Source organism: Takifugu flavidus, chromosome 2, assembly GCF_003711565.1.
Source record: "Takifugu flavidus isolate HTHZ2018 chromosome 2, ASM371156v2, whole genome shotgun sequence".
Classification (NCBI taxonomy): Eukaryota; Metazoa; Chordata; class Actinopteri; order Tetraodontiformes; family Tetraodontidae; genus Takifugu; species Takifugu flavidus.
The window spans coordinates 4,957,306-4,977,372 of NC_079521.1; the positions used below are offsets into that span (position 1 = coordinate 4,957,306).

The following is a 20,067-nucleotide window of genomic DNA, read 5'->3' on the forward strand; positions in this document are numbered from 1 at the left end:
TAATAGGGTCAGCAAAGGTTGGTCAATATTAACTGAGGACAGTTTCTGAAGGCAAAACAAAAAAGAAAGGTCACACCATCCAATAAAATCCTCATAGACTGGAAACTCACAATAACAGCATCATCTGCAAATTTTAAAATATGCATTTTTATCAAAAGTCGACATGTTTGTCTAAAGAATAAAAAGGAAAATGGAGTTGAGTTAGTAGAGAAACATGACTCAGAGAAGATGCCATTCACTCTGTGTTCTAATTAAATCAGTTCAGCTAATGTACTCAGTAAGCTTCATAGCTACAATGTGAGTGGATGTGTTGGATGGTGTTAAAAGCTGATGAAAAATTAAAGAAAGGCATTCTAACATGGGATTTTTTTTCACTTCCAGATGTTAAATAAAAGGTTTGGTGGGATAAGTATGGCATCTAAAACACCTCTAAGGGTCCTGTAATGATCGATCGATCGATCGATCGATCATTACAGGCTTTTTTTACATTGAAAAAGCTTATTGTTGTTAATTCTGTAGTTCCAGTTACTATCATAGACAAATTATCATACTTAGGGGGTCGTCTAATCGTTAGGTCACATCTTAGCTATGCTGTTATAGGCCAAGGCTGCCGGGGTCCGGAAACATGATCACCTGACAGTCCTCTGTCACCCCACTGGGTCATGGTTTCCTCTCCTCTCCTCTCCTTTCCTCCTCCTCATCAAGCAGACTAGTTATGATGATTCCTGTGTAGTTTTTCTGCTTCTCCCCCCCCCCCCCCTCTCTATTTATTTACAGGTATCGCCGCCTTCGGAGCTGCATGATGACCTCCGGCCCCGCTGGCCCATTGTATAGTGTATTTTTGTGTGTGTTTCTGTGCCTCTCCTCTCCTCTCCTCTCCTCTCCTCTCCTCTCCTCTTCCCCCTCCTTCTCCTTCTCCCTCTCCTCTCCTCTCCTCTCCTCTCCCTCTCCTCTCTCTTGACCCAGCCGGCCATCAGCACAAGGGTCCCCCGACATGAGCCTGGTCCTGCTCAAGGTTTCTTCCTGTTAAAGGGGAGTTTTTCCTTGCCACTGTTGCTTGTCTGGAGTTAGGCCCTGGGATTCTGGAAAGCGCCTTGAAACAATTTTGATTGTATAAGACGCTATATAACTAAAGATTGATTGATTGATTGATTGAATCAATCTTTATTTATATAACGTCTGTTACAATCAAAATAGTTTTTAGGTGCTTTACAGAATCCCTCAGCAGATTCTTGAGAATAATGTTCAAGAGTCTGTCACAAAGTTGAAGTTGCGCCGGGGATGGGTGTTTCAACAAGACAATGGGCCCGATTCACCAATATGTTCTTACGAATCTTCTTAGATTCTTTCTTAAGTTGTCCTTAAGAAGTTTTTTAAGAAAACCCTACGTCGGATTCACCAACGCGTTCGTAAGCCCCAGAATTGTTCGCAGCTGTGTTCTTAGATTGATGAATGCCATCTGTTCGTAAGTTGAAAGCGTGTGCCAGGTGAGTCTAATTAACATACGATTAGCATAAGTCACTGCCCACTAATGCCCATAAAAGGAACTGCAGCAGGACCCTGTAGACAGAGCAGAAAGCAGCCAAATGCCCAAAGCGAAATGCCCAAAGCTTGCCTCTCCACGCCTGATTTCTGACGCCGTGTTGAACAATCAAGAAAGGATGGCTAACACGCTTGATAAAATTGCCTCAACCCTGATGACTATAGCCAACACGCTTAAAGAAATCAACGAGAATGTAAAAAAAGAAGAATGTAAAAAAAAATAAACGTGTAAAAGCTGTGCTCGGATTGTGACAATAATGCATTTTATTCACAAACGGGCAATTAATCGCGCTCGAACGTGAACCGCGTGCCTGCAGTCTGGCCCCATCATTGCGTCAGGACGCACATCCTCACGGGGTTGTGGCTCTGTGTCTAAACACATCCAGCGCCCCTTTAACATGCCGATGGTGCGTTCAATGGTGGAGCGACTGCGCGCATGCATCTGATTGAATAAAACTCCTGTGGAGTCTGAGGGTTGGTCAGTGGTGTCAACAACCAGGGAGCCAGGGCATATCCTCGATCCCCTAATAAAATAAATCAAGATAAAATCAAATAAAAAGACAGTTTTGGCATGGTTTCCAATTTGGTTGATTAATGTTAATCTCAGTCCCCAGATTTGAATATCATCGAGAATCTGTGGGATAACCTGAAGCAGGCTGTCCATGCTCGGAATCCTTCAAACATCACTGAATTGCAGAGGTTTTGCCAGGTGGAATGGGCCAATATACCATCATCCTAATATGATTTTTCTATTAAGGTGCCCAAATTTATGCACAGACCTTTTTTTGTTTTGGGGCATATTGCACATTTTTGTTAACCCAATAAACCTCATTTCACTTCTGAAATATGATTGAGTTCATCAGTTATTTGATATATCAAAATGAAGTTGTGAATTAAAACACCCAATGATTGGTGAATAAAAATAATGCCAATTGTCAAGGGTGCCCAAACTTTCTCATACCACTACACTTTTAAGATTAGACTTAAAACCCTCCTCTTTCAAAAAGCTTATCACTAATTCTGTAGTTCCAGTCATTATCCTAGACAGACAAATTATCATACTTAGAGGGTCATCTAATTATTAGCTTAACATCTTAGTTGTGCTGCTATAGGCCGAGGCTGAAACATGATCACTGAAAGACCTCTGTCACCCTGCAGGGTCATGGCTGCCTCTCCTCTCCTCTATTCATCTATAGGTATTGCCGACCACACTGAGCCACTCAACTCCACTGTCAGTTTATTATAATTAATATAATTAATGTATTTCTATGATCTCTGCCTATTCCCTCCTCTACCTGTCCTCCCCCTTCTCCTCTCTCTCTACCCAGCCGGCCATCAGCAGAAGGGTCCCCCTACATGAGCCCGGTCCTGCTCAAGTTTTCATCCTGTTAAAGGGGAGTTTTTCCTTGCCACTGTTGCTTGTTGGGGGTCAGGGCCTGGGATTCTGTAAAGCACCTAGAAACTATTTTGATTGTAACAGACGCTATATAAATAAAGATTGATTGATTGAATAGGCAGAGATCATGGAAATCGTTAAGTGCTGGTGTAGGAGTTGAATGGGTCAGTGGGGTTTGTGGTGAGTAGGTCAGCATACAGCTATGGAGGCAGTGATAGTACCTGCAGATGGATACAGAGAGAGAGAAGCACAAGAAATAACATCATCACTGATCTACTCGGAGAGGAGAGGAAAGGAAGCCATGACCCAGCAGGGTGACAGAAATGAAGCCATTTGGAAAGCCAAGCTGTCATTTACAATGTCTTCATGGATATTAAAGTCTCCAATAATAATGACTTTATCTATTCTGAGGACCAAGTCAGATAAGAGGTCAGAGAACTCAGACAGGAACTCTGAATGTGGCCCAGCAGGGGGCCGCATATACAACTACAAACAAAAGTGGCTTTTCTGTACTCCAGTTCAGATGGGTGATGCCAAGAGTCAGGCTCTCTAATGAACCAGAGCCATGTTTGGGTCTAGGATTAATTAATACCTTGGAATGATAGATTGCTGCCTCCTTGACCAGTACCATGCAGAATATGATAATTAAGATGGGTAGGAGGAGTAGATTCATTTAAGCAAACATACTCCTCCTCCATAAGACAAGTCTCAGTTAGACAAAATAAATCAATGTGATGATGCTATCAGGTCGGGCACTAACAGGGATTTACACAAAAGAGATCTTGCCTTGCTCTATGGTTACACTTCCTGCGAACAGTCACCCAGCCGCCCTGGTTAGCCGACTGCTCGGTTGCTGCCGGGGGACAGCTGTAGCTACGCTAGGCAGCTCCGCCAGCAGCCAGCTTCTCCTGGCTACCTGACGCAACTCCAGAAAACTTCAAGCTGCAGAACCGTGTCTCAAGTTCACTAAGTCTCGCCTCCAGAGCCACAAATAAACTTTCTGCACCTATTACCTTCCCTAAAGGAGGCAGAAGAGTAGCTAAACATTTCACACACTGAACAGACGCAGGGTGAGACACCGGGTGAAACAGATGGTGAGGCCATGCTAGTGCTAATGATGGGTCAACTCGGCAGATAAAAAGAAATATCCAGAGACAGTTGTGTTTGTTTAGTTTGAATTATTTCCCCTTGTTGCTGGCAAGTAACTAGAGTTGCCCGAGTATTTAATTTTAAATAAAGTGGCTTCAACAATCGTCTTGCACAATGCACCAGCGAACTGTATTGCGAAAACAGGAAGTGACGCACTACGTTACCCAACAGATGGACCAATCCGTTCTTGTAAGCAAAATGCATAGGGCCAAGTGTATGTGTATGTTTGGTCCCCTCCCCTCTTTTTTATTTTATTAAAGAGAGGTGACAACCGCCTGTCTAAAATCAATTTATATCTGTTTATTTCAGGAACAGGTATAATCTCAGGTTGTTTTTACAGCCTGGGTACCCTTTGTTGACTTTGTGATACATTAAAAATGTAATGAAAGACAGAAGTTGTTTTGCACATGACTTATGTACAATTGTCCACTGATTTAATCAGGGCCAGAGATTTTATTTGTTTTGAAAGAGATGATACAAATTTTCTTCTTGTGCAAAGTGCTGATCATTTCTAAGACTGTTTCAGAAACTCTTCATTTCCTCACTGAAGTTGAACTGGTCAAATCGTAAAAAGAATTTATAAAGAACACTAAATCAGAGTTTGACCCAAACCCATTGATGATGTAAGTGCTCTTTGTCTGTTTTATACCTGCCATTGTCTTCTTAACCAGACCAGGTAGCAGAAAGAGTCTTCTCCGCTTGTTTGCTCCCTACTTTGAATTTGTGTTGTGTGTTTCAGCCATAAAATTTCAATTCTTAGCCCTCTTACTTGTAAACAGCAGGTCCACCCTTTATATTCAAAGGGGGCACTACTGATGTATAGTGCCCCGTCCATGTAAATGACCACATCAGATGTAATTATGTGTCATTCTTCACGAGCTTGGCAACTCGCAAGAAGATAGGAATATTTTAAATTCATAACAATGTCAATATAATGTAATGGCGTATGCTGCACCTGCACAGACTATTACAACTAACTTCACAAGTTTTGTAATTTGTGCATCATCCTATGACACCTGTGCCTACCCAATCAACCTATGACAAAAAACCCTAATGTGGTGAATGGGGTTTGAAATTGCAAGTTGTGCTACTGAGCCAATTCTCTGTGAATGTGTTGGAAACCTTTAAAATATCAAAATTTTAACCAGACCTGATATTTTTGCAATCTTTCATGAGTTTATGAACATGTTCAGTCCCCCCATAATTGCAAATCCTAAGAAGGAACAATAGAGTCCTCACTGGACCTTGTCCTGCTTAGGTCCAAACAAACAGTTCAGAAACAATAGTGCCCCATTAAACATTACAATTACAAAAGGTTTCTTACGCACCATTAGTGGCTCGGGCCCTAAAACAAAAAGCAAACAAACAATAAAAAACAGAAACAACTTACTCTTCTTCCAGCAGTGTCACATATGTTTTGGGAAACCAGCCCTGATCATCCTTTAGTTGTCCCAACCACCAGTTCTCTTGTTGTTCCAACACATGAATAACATCATCCTTATTGAAGTTGAGATGATTATCTGTCTTTGCCGTCCAGGAACACAGAGCTTGGGCCAACAGGTTACCCACTGCTTTCTGACAAAGACACAAGAAAGGCAAAGGCCAATTTTATAACATTTGTATTATTTAAAAAGGCCGGTTGTTAAAATAGTGGAAGGACCTGTAGAGTATGCATTAGGTATAAAAGTGCTTTAATATTTTTACCTGTCCGGGCGTGTCAGATGGAGCAACACTGGTGGAGTGTGTCGGTGTGAAGGCAGATTTTGTGCCTGCTGCCTTGGCAGCCTCGAGGGCACTGACAAGCTGGGACTGGATAGACAGTTTCTGAGCAGGAGTGGATGAATCATTAGCCATGTCTGCTGTGGTCACTCTTTCTACGTAGCTCTCTGGGAACCAGCCCATTTTCCCCTGTTTGCTGCCGTACAGCCATCCCTCCTCCCGCTGAGTTGTCTCATCAACCTGTCAGGAGAACACAAAAAACATTAATACCAAATATAAAGGGGAGAAGAATAGAGTGCTTCTTTACCTCAATGACATCATCAGCATCAAAGCTGAGCTCCTCAACATTCCGAGCAGTGAATGGATAGAGCGCTTTAAATTGTGTTAGAGCTGCTGACTTCCTGCATTGGGCTGTCCTGTGTTGCCCACCTGGTGTGAGGAGAGGTTCCATTTTGTGTAATTAAACATGTGCATTTGATTGACAGCTGAACATAATTTATTCAGACATTGTTTGTAACATAGTTTTGCTGTTTTACAACTGAAATGTGATTTCTGAAGTGTTAAGAGAGAATATAAATTCAAGGTTAGAGTGTACACATAGTGTGCATGTGTGTGTGGGGGGTTACTTTTCCTCTCTTCCAGTCCTCTCAGAAGAGCATGAACATCCACCTTTCTTCCTCCGCCTGGAGGCTTCTGATGAGCTGTCTCATCTTTTTTCAGTCTCCTTTCTTGAGCTTTCCTTTTCTCCTCTTCCTCCTGTCTTTTACACTCCTCTTCAATGATTTTCCTTTCCAACTCCTGCTTTCTGTTCTCATCTTCTTGCTGTTGCTGAAGTTTCCTCCTGTCTTCCTCCCTCTTTCGCCTCTCCTGATCCTCCCGCATCCTCTTGTCCTCTTGGTCCCGGATGGCAGCCTCTGCTGCCCTCTGTCTTCTTCTCTCCTCCTCCTCCCTCTCTCTTCTGCGTTCTTCCTCTTTCCTCTCCTCTTCAAGCTTTTTTCTTTCATCCTCTGTCCTTCTTCGCTCCTCCTCAAGCCTTTTCCTCTCTTCTTCTCTTCTACGTCTCTCCTCCTCAAGCCTCTTCCTTTCATCTTCCCTCCTGCATCGTTCTTCATCCTCTTCTTTCCTTCTTTTCTCCTCCTTCCTCCTCTCTTCTTCAAGCTTCCTTCTTTCTTCCTCCAACTGCCTCCTTTCATTCTCCAGCTTCATTCTCTCCTCCTCCTGCCTCCGCCTCTCCACTTGTCTCTGTAATTCTTCCTCTTCTTTTCTTTTTCTCTCCTCCAGCTCTCTCTTCTTGCGCTCTGCCTCCTCCTTTGCCCTGAGTTCTCGTTCTGCCTCTTCCTTAGCAGCCTGGATGAGTGCTTGTATCTCTTTTTCCTCCTCCTCCCTTTTCTTCGCTTCTTTCTCCTCCTGAAGCCTCTTCTGGTGTTCTTCATCCAGCCTCAACTTATCCTGCCACTGACGTTCTTTTTCCAGTTGAATAAGCCTTGTGTAAAAAGAAGGCAGTTATTGTGTTGTACGGACCAAGCCCCATGATGCACTCATGAATTTTCTGAGTTACAAGAATTTTATGTGAATTTTATGTCACCTCTGAGCCTCCTCCTCCCTCTGCCTCCTGTCCACCTCTCTCCTCTTCTCTTCTTCCATCTTCTTCCTTTGCATCAGCTCACGCCTTTTGTCCTCTTTGATACTACGGAGTTTCTCAAGTGATGTTTGCTGATTTTGTTGTTTCCCTCTCAGGTCCTGAAGGATGCATATACAAAATCAGCTCATTTGAGACTAAATAAAGAACTGAAAAATTATCATCATGCTAACAAGAACAATGCCTTGTAAGGGTATAAAATGTGTGTATTACATAGTGTGAAGTAAACTGTAAACATATAATAATGAATAGAGGTTTAACAAAAAATAAATAAAATCAGGCTAATGGCCTACGGACATGGGAAGTGACAAGTGCTATTAAGTACACCTAAAAAGAAAACCTTTAGTAAATATAAGAGATCACAAAGGAAGGCCAGCAGACAGAAGACAGCCCAAACCATAGATTTCTCAGGAACTACAAACTGTAAAATTTGGGAAAATGATAGGAGATGCATAAAAGCAAAGGACAAATAATACAAAGAACAAAGGCAATCATGAGTCAAATAAATGATGAGCACAGATGGAGCAGAATCAAAAAAAGAGGAAGATTAAAGTTCATAAGGTGTGCGAAATGAAGCTTGTGCGTGCTACAAAAGTGTGTTATATTTAGTCTGACACAAGACACAAACATAAAGTGCTATTAAATAAAGCACAGGGGCAAAAAGCACATGGACAAATGGACAGAATTTCTGTCCATTCATAGATTGTGAGCAACATTTACCTCAAGTCAGTTTTATGTCTTGCACAACTCAGGTAATTTATCCCAGACTAAAGAAGTAAAGATAGTTTTGCATGACCATTTTGTTGTTTTTTTATATGGCTTCAACAATCATGCAAAAAGTTGGCAGTATCTTGTATATGTGTTGAAGTGGTACTGAAACATGGAGCACACACATGGAACACATAAACTCAACCTGTTTTACAAGTACTTCATGATTCACCAATCATGCAAATGCAAAACAGTCGTTGGGTAACAAATACACAACATACTTCTAATAAATCATGCTTAGAAACAAATATAACATTTATTACAAGCACATAATATATGTCTTATAAATATAAAAATCCATATCTCTCAAGGCAAAATGAAAAATGACATTGAAGTGGGTTTTTGCCAGTTTACTTTTGGAATGCCAACGTAATAATGAAATGCAAAAGCGTACCAAAACATCAGGGCGCCCAACATACCCAACCTACGATCCTTCTTGCTGATTTGTTGAAAAGTAGCAAAGGAGGACAAAGTAGGACAACCTTCTTGCACCACAGCATCCTTGAGCTTGAGGCCTGTACACAGGATTTCAGGGTCGACAGGCTGGTTGGCAGCCATGTCAGAAAATTTCTCTCCAAGGTGCACCGGGCATACCAGCACCGGCAACGTGAACTCAGATATGGCCGCGAGGTGGCGCTGGTGGCGAGCAGACCACAGACCACCACTGGCCCCATGGCCACATCTGGTGCAATGTTTTCCAAGAGTAACATGTACACCAGGGCAGACTTTGCTAAAATAAGTGCCTGGGTCTGGTTGGGCCCCTCCTGGGCTACCACCTTATCGTGGTGGAGGGGTTTGCGTATCCCAATGATCCTAGGAGCTCCGTTGTCTGGGGCTATATGCCCCTGGTAGGGCCACCCATGGCAAACAGGTCCTAGGTGAGGGATCAGACAAAGCGTAGCCCAGACCTCCTAATGACGAAAAACAACATTGGTACCAGGTTTCCCTTGCCCGGAATGCGGGTCACCGGGGCCCCCTCCTGGAGCCAGGCCTGGGGGTGGGGCACGTTGGCGAGCGCCTGGTGGCCGGACCTCTGCCCATGGAGTCCGGCCGGGCACAGCCCGAAGAGGCAACATGGGACCCCCTTCCCGTGGGCTCACCACCTGCAGGAGGGGCCAAGGTGGTCAGGTGTATTGTGTTTTGGGTAGCAGCCAGAGGCAGGGACCTTGGCGGTCTGATTCCCGGCTGCATAAACTGGCTCTAGGGACATGGAATGTCACCTCTCTGGTGGGAAAGGAGCCTGAGTTGGTGCGCGGGGTTGAGAAGTTCCGACTGGATATAGTTGGCCTCACCTCGACGCACAGCAAGGGCTCTGGAACCAGTCTTCTCGAGACGGGTTGGACTCTCTACCACTCTGGAGTTGCCGATGGTGAGAGGCGATGGGCAGGGGTGGCAATTCTCGTTGCTCCCCAGCTCAGTGCCTGTATATTGGAGTTTACCCCGGTGGATGAGAGGGTAGCCTCCCTTCGCCTTCGGGTGGGGGGACAGATCCTGACTGTTGTTTGTGCCTATGGTCCAAACAGCAGTTCAGCGTATCCACCCTTTTTGGAGTCCTTAGAGGGAGTGCTGGAGAGTGCTCCTTCTGGGGGCTCCCTCGTCCTCCTGGGTGACTTCAATGCTCACGTTGGCAATGACAGTGTGACCTGGAGAGGTGTGATTAGGAAGAACGGCCCCCCGATCTGAACCCGAGTGGTGTTTTGTTATTGGACTTCTGTGCTCGTCTCAGATTGTCCATAACAAACACCTTGTTCAGACATAAAGGCGTCCACATGTGCACTTGGCACCAGGACGCCCTAGGCCACAGAACGATGATCGACTTTGTGGTTGTGTCATCGGATTTGCGGCAGCATGTTCTGGACACTCGGGTGAAGAGAGGGGCGGAGCTGTCAACTGATCACCACCTGGTGGTGAGTTGGCTCCGATGGTGGGGAAGGATGCCGGACAGACCTGGCAGGCCCAAACATGTTGTGAGGGTCTGCTGGGAACGCCTGGCAGAGTCCCCTGTCAGAAGGAGCTTCAACTCACGCCTCCGGGAGAGCTTTGACCATGTCCCGGGGGAGGCGGGGGACATTGAGTCCGAGTGGACCATGTTCCGTGCCTCCATTGTTGAGGCAGCTGACCGATGCTGTGGCCACAAGGTGGTTGGTGCCTGTCGTGGCGGCAATGCCCGAACCCGCTGGTGGACACCAGCGGTGAAGGATGCCGTCAAGCTGAAGGAGGAGTCGTATCAGGCCTTACTGGCCTGTGGGACTCCTGAGGCAGCAGATAGGTACCGGCGTGCCAAGCGGAGTGCAGCTACAGCTGTTGCCGAGGCAAAGACCCGGGCATGGGAAGAGTTCGGTGAGGCCATGGAGAACGCCTTTCGGACAGCCTCGAAAAGGTTCTGGACCATCATCCGGCATCTGAGGAGGGGGAAGCAGTGCACTGTCAACACTGTGTATAGTGGTGATGGTGTGCTGCTGACCTCAACTCGGGATGTTGTCGATCGATGGAAGGAATACTTCGAGGACCTCCTCAATCCCACCAACACGCCTTCCAGTGAGGAAGTAGGGCCTGGGGACCTGGAGATGGGCTCTCATATCTCCGGGGCTGAAGTTGCCGAGGTAGTCAAAAAAATCTCCTTGGTGGCAAGGCCCCGGGGGTGGATGAGATCCGCCCGGAGTTCCTTAAGGCTCTGGATGTTGTAGGGCTGTCGTGGTTGACTCGACTCTGCAACATCGTGTGGACATTGGGGGCAGTGCTGCTGGATTGGCAGACCGGGGTGGTAGTCCCTCTTTTTAAGAAGGGGGACCGGAGGGTGTGCTCCAACTATAAGGGAATCATACTCCTCAGCCTCCCTGGTAAGGTCTATTCAGGGGTACTGGAGAGGAGGGTCCGCCAGATAGTCGAACCTCGGATTCAGGAGGAGCAATGTGGTTTTCGTCCTGGGCGTGGAACAGTGGACCAGCTCTACACCCTCAGCAGGGTCTTCGAGGGTGCATGGGAGTTTGCCCAACCAGTCCACATGTGTTTTGTGGACTTGGAGAAGGCATTCGACCGTGTCCCTCGGGGGGTCCTGTGGGGGGTTCTCCGAGAGTATGGGGTGTCAGACCCGCTGATACGGGCCGTCCGCTCCCTGTATGATCGGTGCCAGAGTTTGGTCCGCATTGCTGGCAGTAAGTCGAACTCGTTTCCGGTGAGGGTTGGTCTCCGCCAGGGCTGCCCTTTGTCACCGATTCTGTTCATAATTTTTATGGACAGAATTTCTAGGTGCAGTCATGGTGTTGAGGGGGTCCAGTTTGGTGACCTCAGGATCGGCTCTCTGCTTTTTGCGGATGATGTGGTCCTGTTGGCGTCATCGGCCCGTGACCTCCAACTATCACTGGATCGGTTTGCCGCCGCATGTGAAGCGGCTGGGATGAAAATCAGCACCTCCAAATCCGAGGCCATGGTTCTCAACTGGAAAAAGGTGGAGTGCCTTCTCCGGGTCAAGGAGGAGATCCTGCCCCAAGTGGAGGAGTTCAAGTACCTCGGGGTCTTGTTCATGAGTGAGGGAAGAATGGAGCAGGAGATCGACAGGCGGAAGCTCTCGATTTACCGGTCGATCTTCGTTCCTACCCTCACCGATGGTCATGAGCTTTGGGTAATGACCGAAAGAACAAGATCACGGGTACAAGCGGCCGAAATGAGCTTCCTCCGTAGGGTGGCTGGGCTCTCCCTTAGAGATAGGGTGAGAAGCTCTGCCATCTGGGAGGAGCTCGGAGTAGAGTCGCTGCTCCTCCGCGTTGAGAGGAGCCAGATGAGGTGGCTTGGGCATCTAGTTACGATGCCCCCTGGACGCCTCCCTGGTGAGGTGTTCAGGGCGTGTCCCTCCGGTAGGAGATCCCCGGGAAGACCCAGGACACGTTGGCGAGACTATGTCTCTCGACTGGTCTGGGAACGCCTGGGGATCCCTCCGGATGAGCTGCAAGAGGTAGCTGGGGAGAGGGAAGTCTGGGCTTCTCTCCTTAGGCTGCTGCCCCCGCGACCCGACCCTGGATAAGCGGTAGAGGATGGATGGATGGATGGATGGTCTGGTTGGGAGTCAAGTGGACCTGGTCATTGGCCTTCCTCAGGCTCTGGGCCTTGTAAAGTTTACCATGCTCAAGAACTGCTTCAGGGCCTTAACCAAAACCAGACCGTGTATTTCTGCCACCGTCTGCACCAGAAGGTAAGGGAAATGCAATGACCCAAGAAGTCAATCACTGGCAGTCCAAACTGGCACTTTGCTGGTTTATTAAACAGGCCACGTTCCTCAAGATGCTGAAAAACCTGTATAAAGCACACCCGGTGTTCATAGCCGATAAGCTGGCCACGGAAATGTTGTCCAGATAGAAGAATACAAACACGAGTCCATCAGCCTCTGAAACATCCCTTCTAACCAAAATGTATGCTCAAGAACTCAAAAAGCCTGAATGGAGTAATCACAGTGGTCGTGGGCACGTGTAGATTCTCAATCATCCAGGTCATAGTGTTCCAAGGTAAGTTTTCTGTGTCAACTGGACTGTTTTTCTTCTCTTGAGGATGTTTTGCCATCTATCCAGAAGGCTTCTTTAGTTGAACTGAAGGAGAAGATTCTTCTGAGAGCCAGAGTCCATGAGGAATGATCTACCAGAAAGGGAGTCCTTGACAAAAAGCAGCTCCTCCTGTTCACCAGCACCCACAGATCATACTGAGCACTAGCTTTGTCATTCCCTTGAACCTTGTCCATGCACGGAGGGATGCAGTGTCGAGCCTTGGAACCAAAAGGCTGGTGGAAAAAAAACAAAACATGTCACCCAAACTTCCTCTAAATGGAAACCTCAGCCACCAACATTGGGTCCATGTCCTCCATAGCAGGCTGCAAGGAATCCAATGCCGCACCGTGACTGGAAAAAAGGTCTGGAAATCAGCAGAACCCAATCCGCTTCTTCAGCAAAACCCCAGAAAACACAAGAAGGCAAACAGGGAGTTTGAGCTGTGCGTACTGAAGGCAGGAGCTGGTTGAGGAAAATGTGCAGGAAAAGGAAACCACCTTCATCCAAGCCCAGCCATGACAGCATATTGTCCATAAGATCCACTGTCAAAACTTCGCCCAAACCAGGCACAGAAAGCAGCTTATCCACTCAGGATGTAGTAGAACAGGAGATGCTTGAGCATGGCATAGTTTCCGACTCGCAACAGGGCTCATAGCAGCTGCATGACACAAGTGTGTGGACTTCTGTTCTAGAGCCGTTATCACCAAGTAATACCTAGAGCTGTTGGCAGCAATTCCTTGTTGGTGAAAAAGCACTTCAATGTGCTGAAACCACAGAATTAGGCCACTCTGCAAGAACTCACGAAGCTTTACAGATGCAGTGAAGCTGGGGGAGCTGAGCGGGATATGGCTGAAGAGGAGACATGGTCTTCTGTTCCCTCATACATGTACACTTTTGGATCACCAATGTGACAAAAAGAAGGACTCCAAACATGAAAGTGGAACACCAACATAAGAATTAAATACACGCAGAAGCACACCAAGAAATCAGGGCACCAAACATGCCCTCCAACCCATGATCCTGCTGGGTGAGAGATACACCTGGCATGTTCGATACAATTGTCATTTGGAACCTTTTTATAGATTAGGCCTGGCCAACCCGCATATGGAAGTTTGGGTTTGTGTTTTTTTAATGTGCGTGTTCGCTTCGCTTGAGTTCAATACGGTACTTTCGCCAAAAGCGCATGCGTGTTAGATGAAAATACTGCAAAGTTTCTCAGTAGGGACAAGATCTTTTGAGTAAACAATTAGTGTCAAGTTCACCTTCAAAATGCCAGGGAAAAATGCACAGCCAAACGAGAAAACCTGCACGAAAGCTTCGTGACCCGGTTCCGTGATCTACAATTGAAAAGGTCACAAATTGCATTCCTCGTTGCCCCATTTAATGTGGAGCCGCACTGTTGGAAAGCCCCGCTAGTCACAGATGAGGCTGCAGCTGAGTTGGAGATTATCGATATTTGTGAGGAGGACCAACTGAAACCTGCTTTAAGGGAAGGGGCCATTGAGTTCTGGAAAAGTGTGCCAATGGAAAAATACCCCAATGTCAAACGGGCTGCACTTAAAATACTGTCAATATTTGGGTCAACATACATCTGCGAGTCTGTGTTTTCTATCCTGAAACACGTGAAACCAAAGCATCGATCTGTTCTGACTGACACCCATGTGAAAGAATTGCTTCTCGTGGCAACAACTGAATACAAGCCAGATTTGAAGAAGATTGTTCAAAGCAAGGAATGTCAGAAGTCCCACTAAGCAACATGCATAGTAAGAGGAAAAAAATATATTTTAATTATTATATTTTTGTGGACTTATTTGAATTGAGAGTTTGTGTGTGTGAGACAGTGCACAATGTTCATTGTTGAAAATGACTGGCCCGTGGTCTGTAGAAGTCAAATTCTGTCATTATCATGTTGGTGTGTGACATTTCAATAAATCTGGCAAAGCAGAGGTCTGTGTGTGTGTGAGGAAGGGATGAGGTGATGTTCATGTGTGCCCATGTGTATGATGTGGCTCTTTGCGGTAACACAGTAAAAAATGTGGCTCTTAGACTCTGACTGGTTGGCCACCCCTGTTATAGATGCTCCCATTGCATATATGATGCAATGGGAGATGCCTGTGCTTGATCTCTCTTTTACGCCAAAGACATTTCCCTCTAGTTCTCTAAGTAACATGAGTGATTGTTTCACATTAGGAAGGCCTACAACTTGACCTCAACGGATGCTTATATTGCATTCTGCAAGCCAGTATTGGCTGGGATGAGATGGTTCAGTCTCACAGTTTGACACAGTGATATAAGTAATGCAAAAACAATTCACTTCTTGCTCTCTACGAAGAGCAAGGAGGATGGTCTGGTGAGATCCTCACTCAGCTACTGAGAGAGCCAGGGTTATGCAAGTAAGTGCCTCATATTGGGAAATACTGATAGAAGCTATATCAACTGTATGGTGATAAAGCTGGTGATTTACACACTACTACCAAGATGGCTGACCCTACGTGGTATTCAGACCATGTGCTGACTGACATCACATGTGCATGTGGAATGGGACAAGGACTGTGTGAGTGTGTTTCATGAGGCAATGGTTAGTTTATTATGCAAGAAACCTTGATGTATTCATGGATTGCAACTTGACTAACATCAACTTCACAAAGGGGCAGAGCCAACTAATACAAACTAACACAAATGCAACATCAAGTCCAACTTCTGTGCTTAGCTTAGCTTGACTAGGCCCAGTTAGTGTTTCCAGTCCTGGAGGGAGAGACACTCTGGCCACGTGTGTTGCTCTTTTAGCTAGTGATCCTGGTGGAAGAAACAATCTGGGATAATGTGTAATTCCAGTCTGAAAGCAGTGTTTGTTGTGCAGTCCTGGATAGCTGCTGTTGATTCGAAGATAATCCTGCAAACCTTGGTTTCGTGGCTAAATTATCTTGTTTGACAGAGTCTTGAAATATCATCTGCAGGCTCACACATCATTGCTGTGAGAAAAGGCAGTGTAGCTGCTTTTGTTAGCGGGCTGCCTGAGACAGTGAGCTGCATCTGAACACCTGGGGGTCCTTGGGAGTGGTAGAAGAGGACAGAGGACATAAGGTAAGAGAGAGAACAAAGGCTGAGCTGAGCCTTTTAATGATGTGATGACCTCTGAGTCACATGCCATAATCAACCAGTGGCAACTGCTGCATCATTTTTTCACACCCAGAGGATTGTGGGACATTTGGGGTGCTGGTGCTTTCCTTTGTCACCAAGACAAAGAAACCCATGTGACCAACTTGGTAATGCATGGGGAGACTCCATTGCTCACCCACAGGTCCAGGTTCCAACAAGTTAAAACAATACAATGAACACACCAGTGAGAGTGCCGCTCCTTTGAGACTGATTTTCCTATTTGAATCTCATCTACACATTTAGCTCTTGCTTTTTGGATGGTCTCAATAACCCCGAGGTGTTGTTCAGTCTTTACGGTTAAAAACTCAGTGGCCAGGCCCACTGGCCCAGCCCGTCTGGGCTGGGAAAGGAAGCTGAGCTGATCCCAACCTCATCTCGGTCCTGTTCCAGTATCGGGACTGACGAGCCAGTCACCGTAAGAGCATTGAGAGGTGGCTACAGTGAGAGCAATCATCAAAGGAAGCTTGGGTATGTTTCAGGCTGAGACACAACATACAAGTGTCAAGTGCCCAACTCAAAATCATACTCTTACAAGGAGAGGCAGATGTCTGTTGCAGATGTTTTCACCTCTGCATCGGAGGGGACATGGTCACCAAGAAGGCTTATTAGCTGTGAAGCTATGGTTTCAGGAACTAAGACTCCACTTAAGTTGGTGTTCTTTAATTGCCTACAGAGGGTCTCCCTCTTCATGATCCTGTGCACCTGATTCCAGCTAATCCTAGCTGGCAGAATGCAATAGGAGCTTCTGATGAGGTCATGCTGTAGGCGCTCCTAAAGTGAGACACGAAACAAATGCAAACGAATGGAAACAGAACGGGTGTTTTAGATGGTAGTTTAGAGTGACGTACAGAGCCACCTGCTGTTGAGTGGAGGAAATTACTCACGTTACTTGGAACATGCCAAAAGTCGTGACGTTTTTTAGGAGGATGTGTCTTTGCAGGATAACATTTTTGACTTGAAGGATGGATTTTTTTTGTACTTACTTGTACTTTTTGTACTAGATATATATTTTCAATATACTGTTTTTTGTTCTTGACCACTTTATCACTTTTGGGTCATGGGGAGGGTACTCAAACTTATCCCAGCGAACTAAATGTGTCACCAGGTCATTGCAGGGCCCTATATGAGCACATGGTGGTTTGGTGTTTTACTCAAGAGTACCTCGGCAGTCCTATGAAGGTGTCCTGGCAACTCCCCCTGCTACCAGAACACCTCCCAAGATTTAGTTAATACCAGGGCTTTATCTAAGAACCCTTCGCTTCCCAATCCAGTCTGCAATACCACTGCCCCTTATTTATTTTTATATTAATATGATATATTCTTTTGTCTTTGGACACATTCTTTTGTCTTCACATCTTAATGTGTTGTCTGGATGCATGTGAGACTGTTGTCATGATAATGCAAAACTGTTCAACATTGAAAATCCATTCTGTGTTATATTACGATAATGTATTAGCTTTACCTGCATTACTTTGTTATAATGATTCATTTCAGCTAATTTAGCAGCAGTTTCTTTCTCTAGACTTTCCAGCTCTTGTCGAAGTTTAGTACACGTTGCTTCTGTCTCTGTGATTCCAACTTTCAGGGCAGACATAGCCGGCACTAAAACACATCAAATACCAGTTACACTAAGTTTGCACCACAAATATTGTCCTAAAATGCTGATTATGAATTACGTAATTTGATCTACTTCTTTTGACTACTATCTTTGTCTAGAAACAGTGTTCAATAATCAATCCAACTAACCAGATTTGTTACTGAGAGTCATCTTTTTGAGTTTCTCAGTCAGTTTCTTCTTTTCTGGGGTCAGCTGGGACAGCTTCCTCTGGAAGTCCTCAAAAATTGATGAAAGGCCATGTTATTGTAGCCTCAGAAAGCAGTGATGTTCAAAAACACAGGACAAATAAATACCAACCTCTAACTCTTTCTGAAGGGTGTTAAGGTCTCGCTGGCGTGTTGCTATCCTCTGATTGGTCAGCTTCAGTTCTGCCTTATGGAACTTCTGCTTGTTCTGAAAATCCTGCAAGCGCTCTGAGATTTGACGGTGCTTGTTACCCTGAGAAACGATGACAGAAATCTATAACTTGTGCATATCCCTGTGGTTGACAAGCACCTCTGGTAGTCCTTTTTGTGGCTCACCACAGCTTCCAGTTCCATCTCCAGATTCCCTTTCTTGGCTTTTAGTTTGGCAATATCATCCAGCTCCTGTTCCTTCTTTAGCAGTAGCTCTCCTCGCCGTTGTTTCTCCCACTCCTCCTTCCTTTGCTGCTCAAGCTTCCGCTGTGCAGCCTGAAAACAACCCATACAGAACAAAAGAAATGTTTAGAAAAACCACTACAACTACTAAAAAAGGAATAGAAACTTCCTCATAGTTACTTTATAAACCTCACCTCTTTTCTCTCTTTTTCTCTCTGATGTTCCTCTTCTATTTGCCTCTGCAGCTCTCTCTGTCTCTCCAGCCTCCTCTCCTCCTCTTTCTTCTTCCTCTCCTCTGCTTCCTGAGCCTCCCTCTCTTTTCTCTCTCGCTCCTCTCTCTCCTTCTGAGCACGCTGCTCCTGCTCCATTCTTTCTGCCTCCTTCAAAGCCAGTCTTCTTTTCTCCAGCTCTGCCTTCCCCCGCTCCAGATTAGCTTTGAATTTATCCTCAAACGTATCTGAAGATAAAGGTTTGGATGAAGTCTATTGAAGTTGAGGAAGATAATGAAAGTTGAAACTAACACTGAAAATCATGAAATCAAGTTTTATGAGATTTGTCCATTTTAGAATCCAACTGTAATTTGCCTTACATGACCTTAAAATATACCCTGCTCAAAAAAATTACAGGAACACTTCGAAAACACATCAGATCTAAATTGGGGGGGAGGAATGATCTTGAATATCTTTCCTGATAAAAAGTAGGTGATGTATTAGTAACAAAAAGATGCCACATAATTTGATCGAAATGAAAATGATCACCCTATAGAGGGGGGAAATCAAAGACAGCCCAAAAATGAAAGTGAAAAAATGATGCAGCAGACTGGTCCATTTTGCCAAAATGTCATTGTAGCAACTCAAAATGATTCTCAGTAGTTTGTGTGGCCCCCACATGCTTGTACGCATGTCTGACAACATCCGGGCATGCTCCCAATGTGACGACGAATGGTGTCCTGGGGTATCTCCTCTCAGATCTGGACCAGGGCATCACTGAGCTCCTGGACAGTCTGAGGATCAACCTGGCGGTGCCAGATGGACCTAAACATAATGTCTCAGAGGTGTTCTATTGGGTTTAGGTCAGGTGAACGTAGTGGCCAGTCAATGGTATCAATTCCTTTATCCTCCAGGAACTGCCTCCATACTCTAGCCACATGAGGTCGGGCATTGTCGTGGACCAGGAGGAACCCAGGAGAAACCCAGTTCCCATTGCACAAGCGTAGGTTCTGACAACAGGTCCAAGGATTTCATCCCGATACCTAATAGCAGTCAGGGTGCCATTATCTAACCTGTAGAGGTCTGTGTGTCCTTCCAGGGATATGCCTCCCCAGGCCATCACTGACCTACCACCAAACCGGTCATGCTGAATGATGTTGCAGGCGGCATGACGTTCTCCACGGCATCTCCAGACCCTTTCATGTCTGTTGCATGTGCTCAGGCTGAACCTGCTCTCATTGGTGAAGAGCACAGGGCACCAGTGGCATGGTTGCCAATTCTGGTGGTCTATGGCAAATGCCAATCGAGCTCTACGGTGCCGGGCAGTGAGCACAGGGCCTACTACAAGACATTGGGCCCTCAGGCCACCCTCATGGAGCCTGTTTCTGATTGTATGTATGTATGTATGTATGTATGTATATATATATGTGTGTGTGTGTGTGTGTGGTGTGTGTGTGTGTGTGTGTATATACATATATAGACAGTGGAGATGATTGTGGACTTCAGGAAAGTCACAGCCCCTTTGCCCCCCCTTGCCCTCATGGACTCCCCCATCACTATCGCGGACTCCTTCCGCTTCCTGGGCACCACCATCACCCGGGACCTTAAGTGGGAGCCAACCATCAGCTCCCTCATCAAGAAGGCCCAGCAAAGGATGTTCTTCCTACGGAAGCTGAGGAAGCTCAAACTGCCTCCCAGGATGTTGGCGCAGTTTTATACGGCCATCATCGAGTCCATCCTCACCTCCTCCATCAC

At 45.9% G+C, this 20,067-nt stretch overlaps 1 protein-coding gene and 1 long non-coding RNA gene across 9 annotated transcripts in view; both read right to left on the bottom strand.

Annotated features, from left to right (window-relative positions):
- LOC130516242 (intersectin-2-like) overlaps nucleotides 1–20,067 on the bottom strand; it is a 43,340-nt gene that overhangs the window by 12,956 nt on the left and 10,317 nt on the right. For 7 of the 8 annotated variants that reach the window (XR_008947402.1, XR_008947401.1, XR_008947400.1 and 4 more), the window contains 11 exons: nucleotides 18,298–18,560; nucleotides 18,047–18,196; nucleotides 17,823–17,963; nucleotides 17,654–17,741; nucleotides 17,370–17,509; nucleotides 16,475–16,678; nucleotides 7,392–7,546; nucleotides 6,433–7,289; nucleotides 6,114–6,235; nucleotides 5,792–6,046; nucleotides 5,478–5,662 (listed from right to left, as the gene is read on the bottom strand). Coding sequence is in view for 5 of the 8 variants with exons in the window: in XM_057017195.1 (XP_056873175.1) it covers nucleotides 5,478–5,662; nucleotides 5,792–6,046; nucleotides 6,114–6,235; nucleotides 6,433–7,289; nucleotides 7,392–7,546; nucleotides 16,475–16,678; nucleotides 17,370–17,509; nucleotides 17,654–17,741; nucleotides 17,823–17,963; nucleotides 18,047–18,196; nucleotides 18,298–18,560 (2,560 nt within the window). In the remaining 3 variants the exon portion in view is untranslated. The remainder of the gene's footprint in view (nucleotides 1–5,477; nucleotides 5,663–5,791; nucleotides 6,047–6,113; nucleotides 6,236–6,432; nucleotides 7,290–7,391; nucleotides 7,547–16,474; nucleotides 16,679–17,369; nucleotides 17,510–17,653; nucleotides 17,742–17,822; nucleotides 17,964–18,046; nucleotides 18,197–18,297; nucleotides 18,561–20,067) is intronic. The other variant, XM_057017186.1, reaches the window with a different exon arrangement.
- On the bottom strand, nucleotides 1,784–5,471 carry LOC130516322 (uncharacterized). The gene is made up of 2 exons (XR_008947416.1): nucleotides 3,174–5,471; nucleotides 1,784–2,947 (listed from the first exon to the last, which is right to left on the bottom strand). It is a non-coding gene; the product is annotated as an uncharacterized LOC130516322 (long non-coding RNA).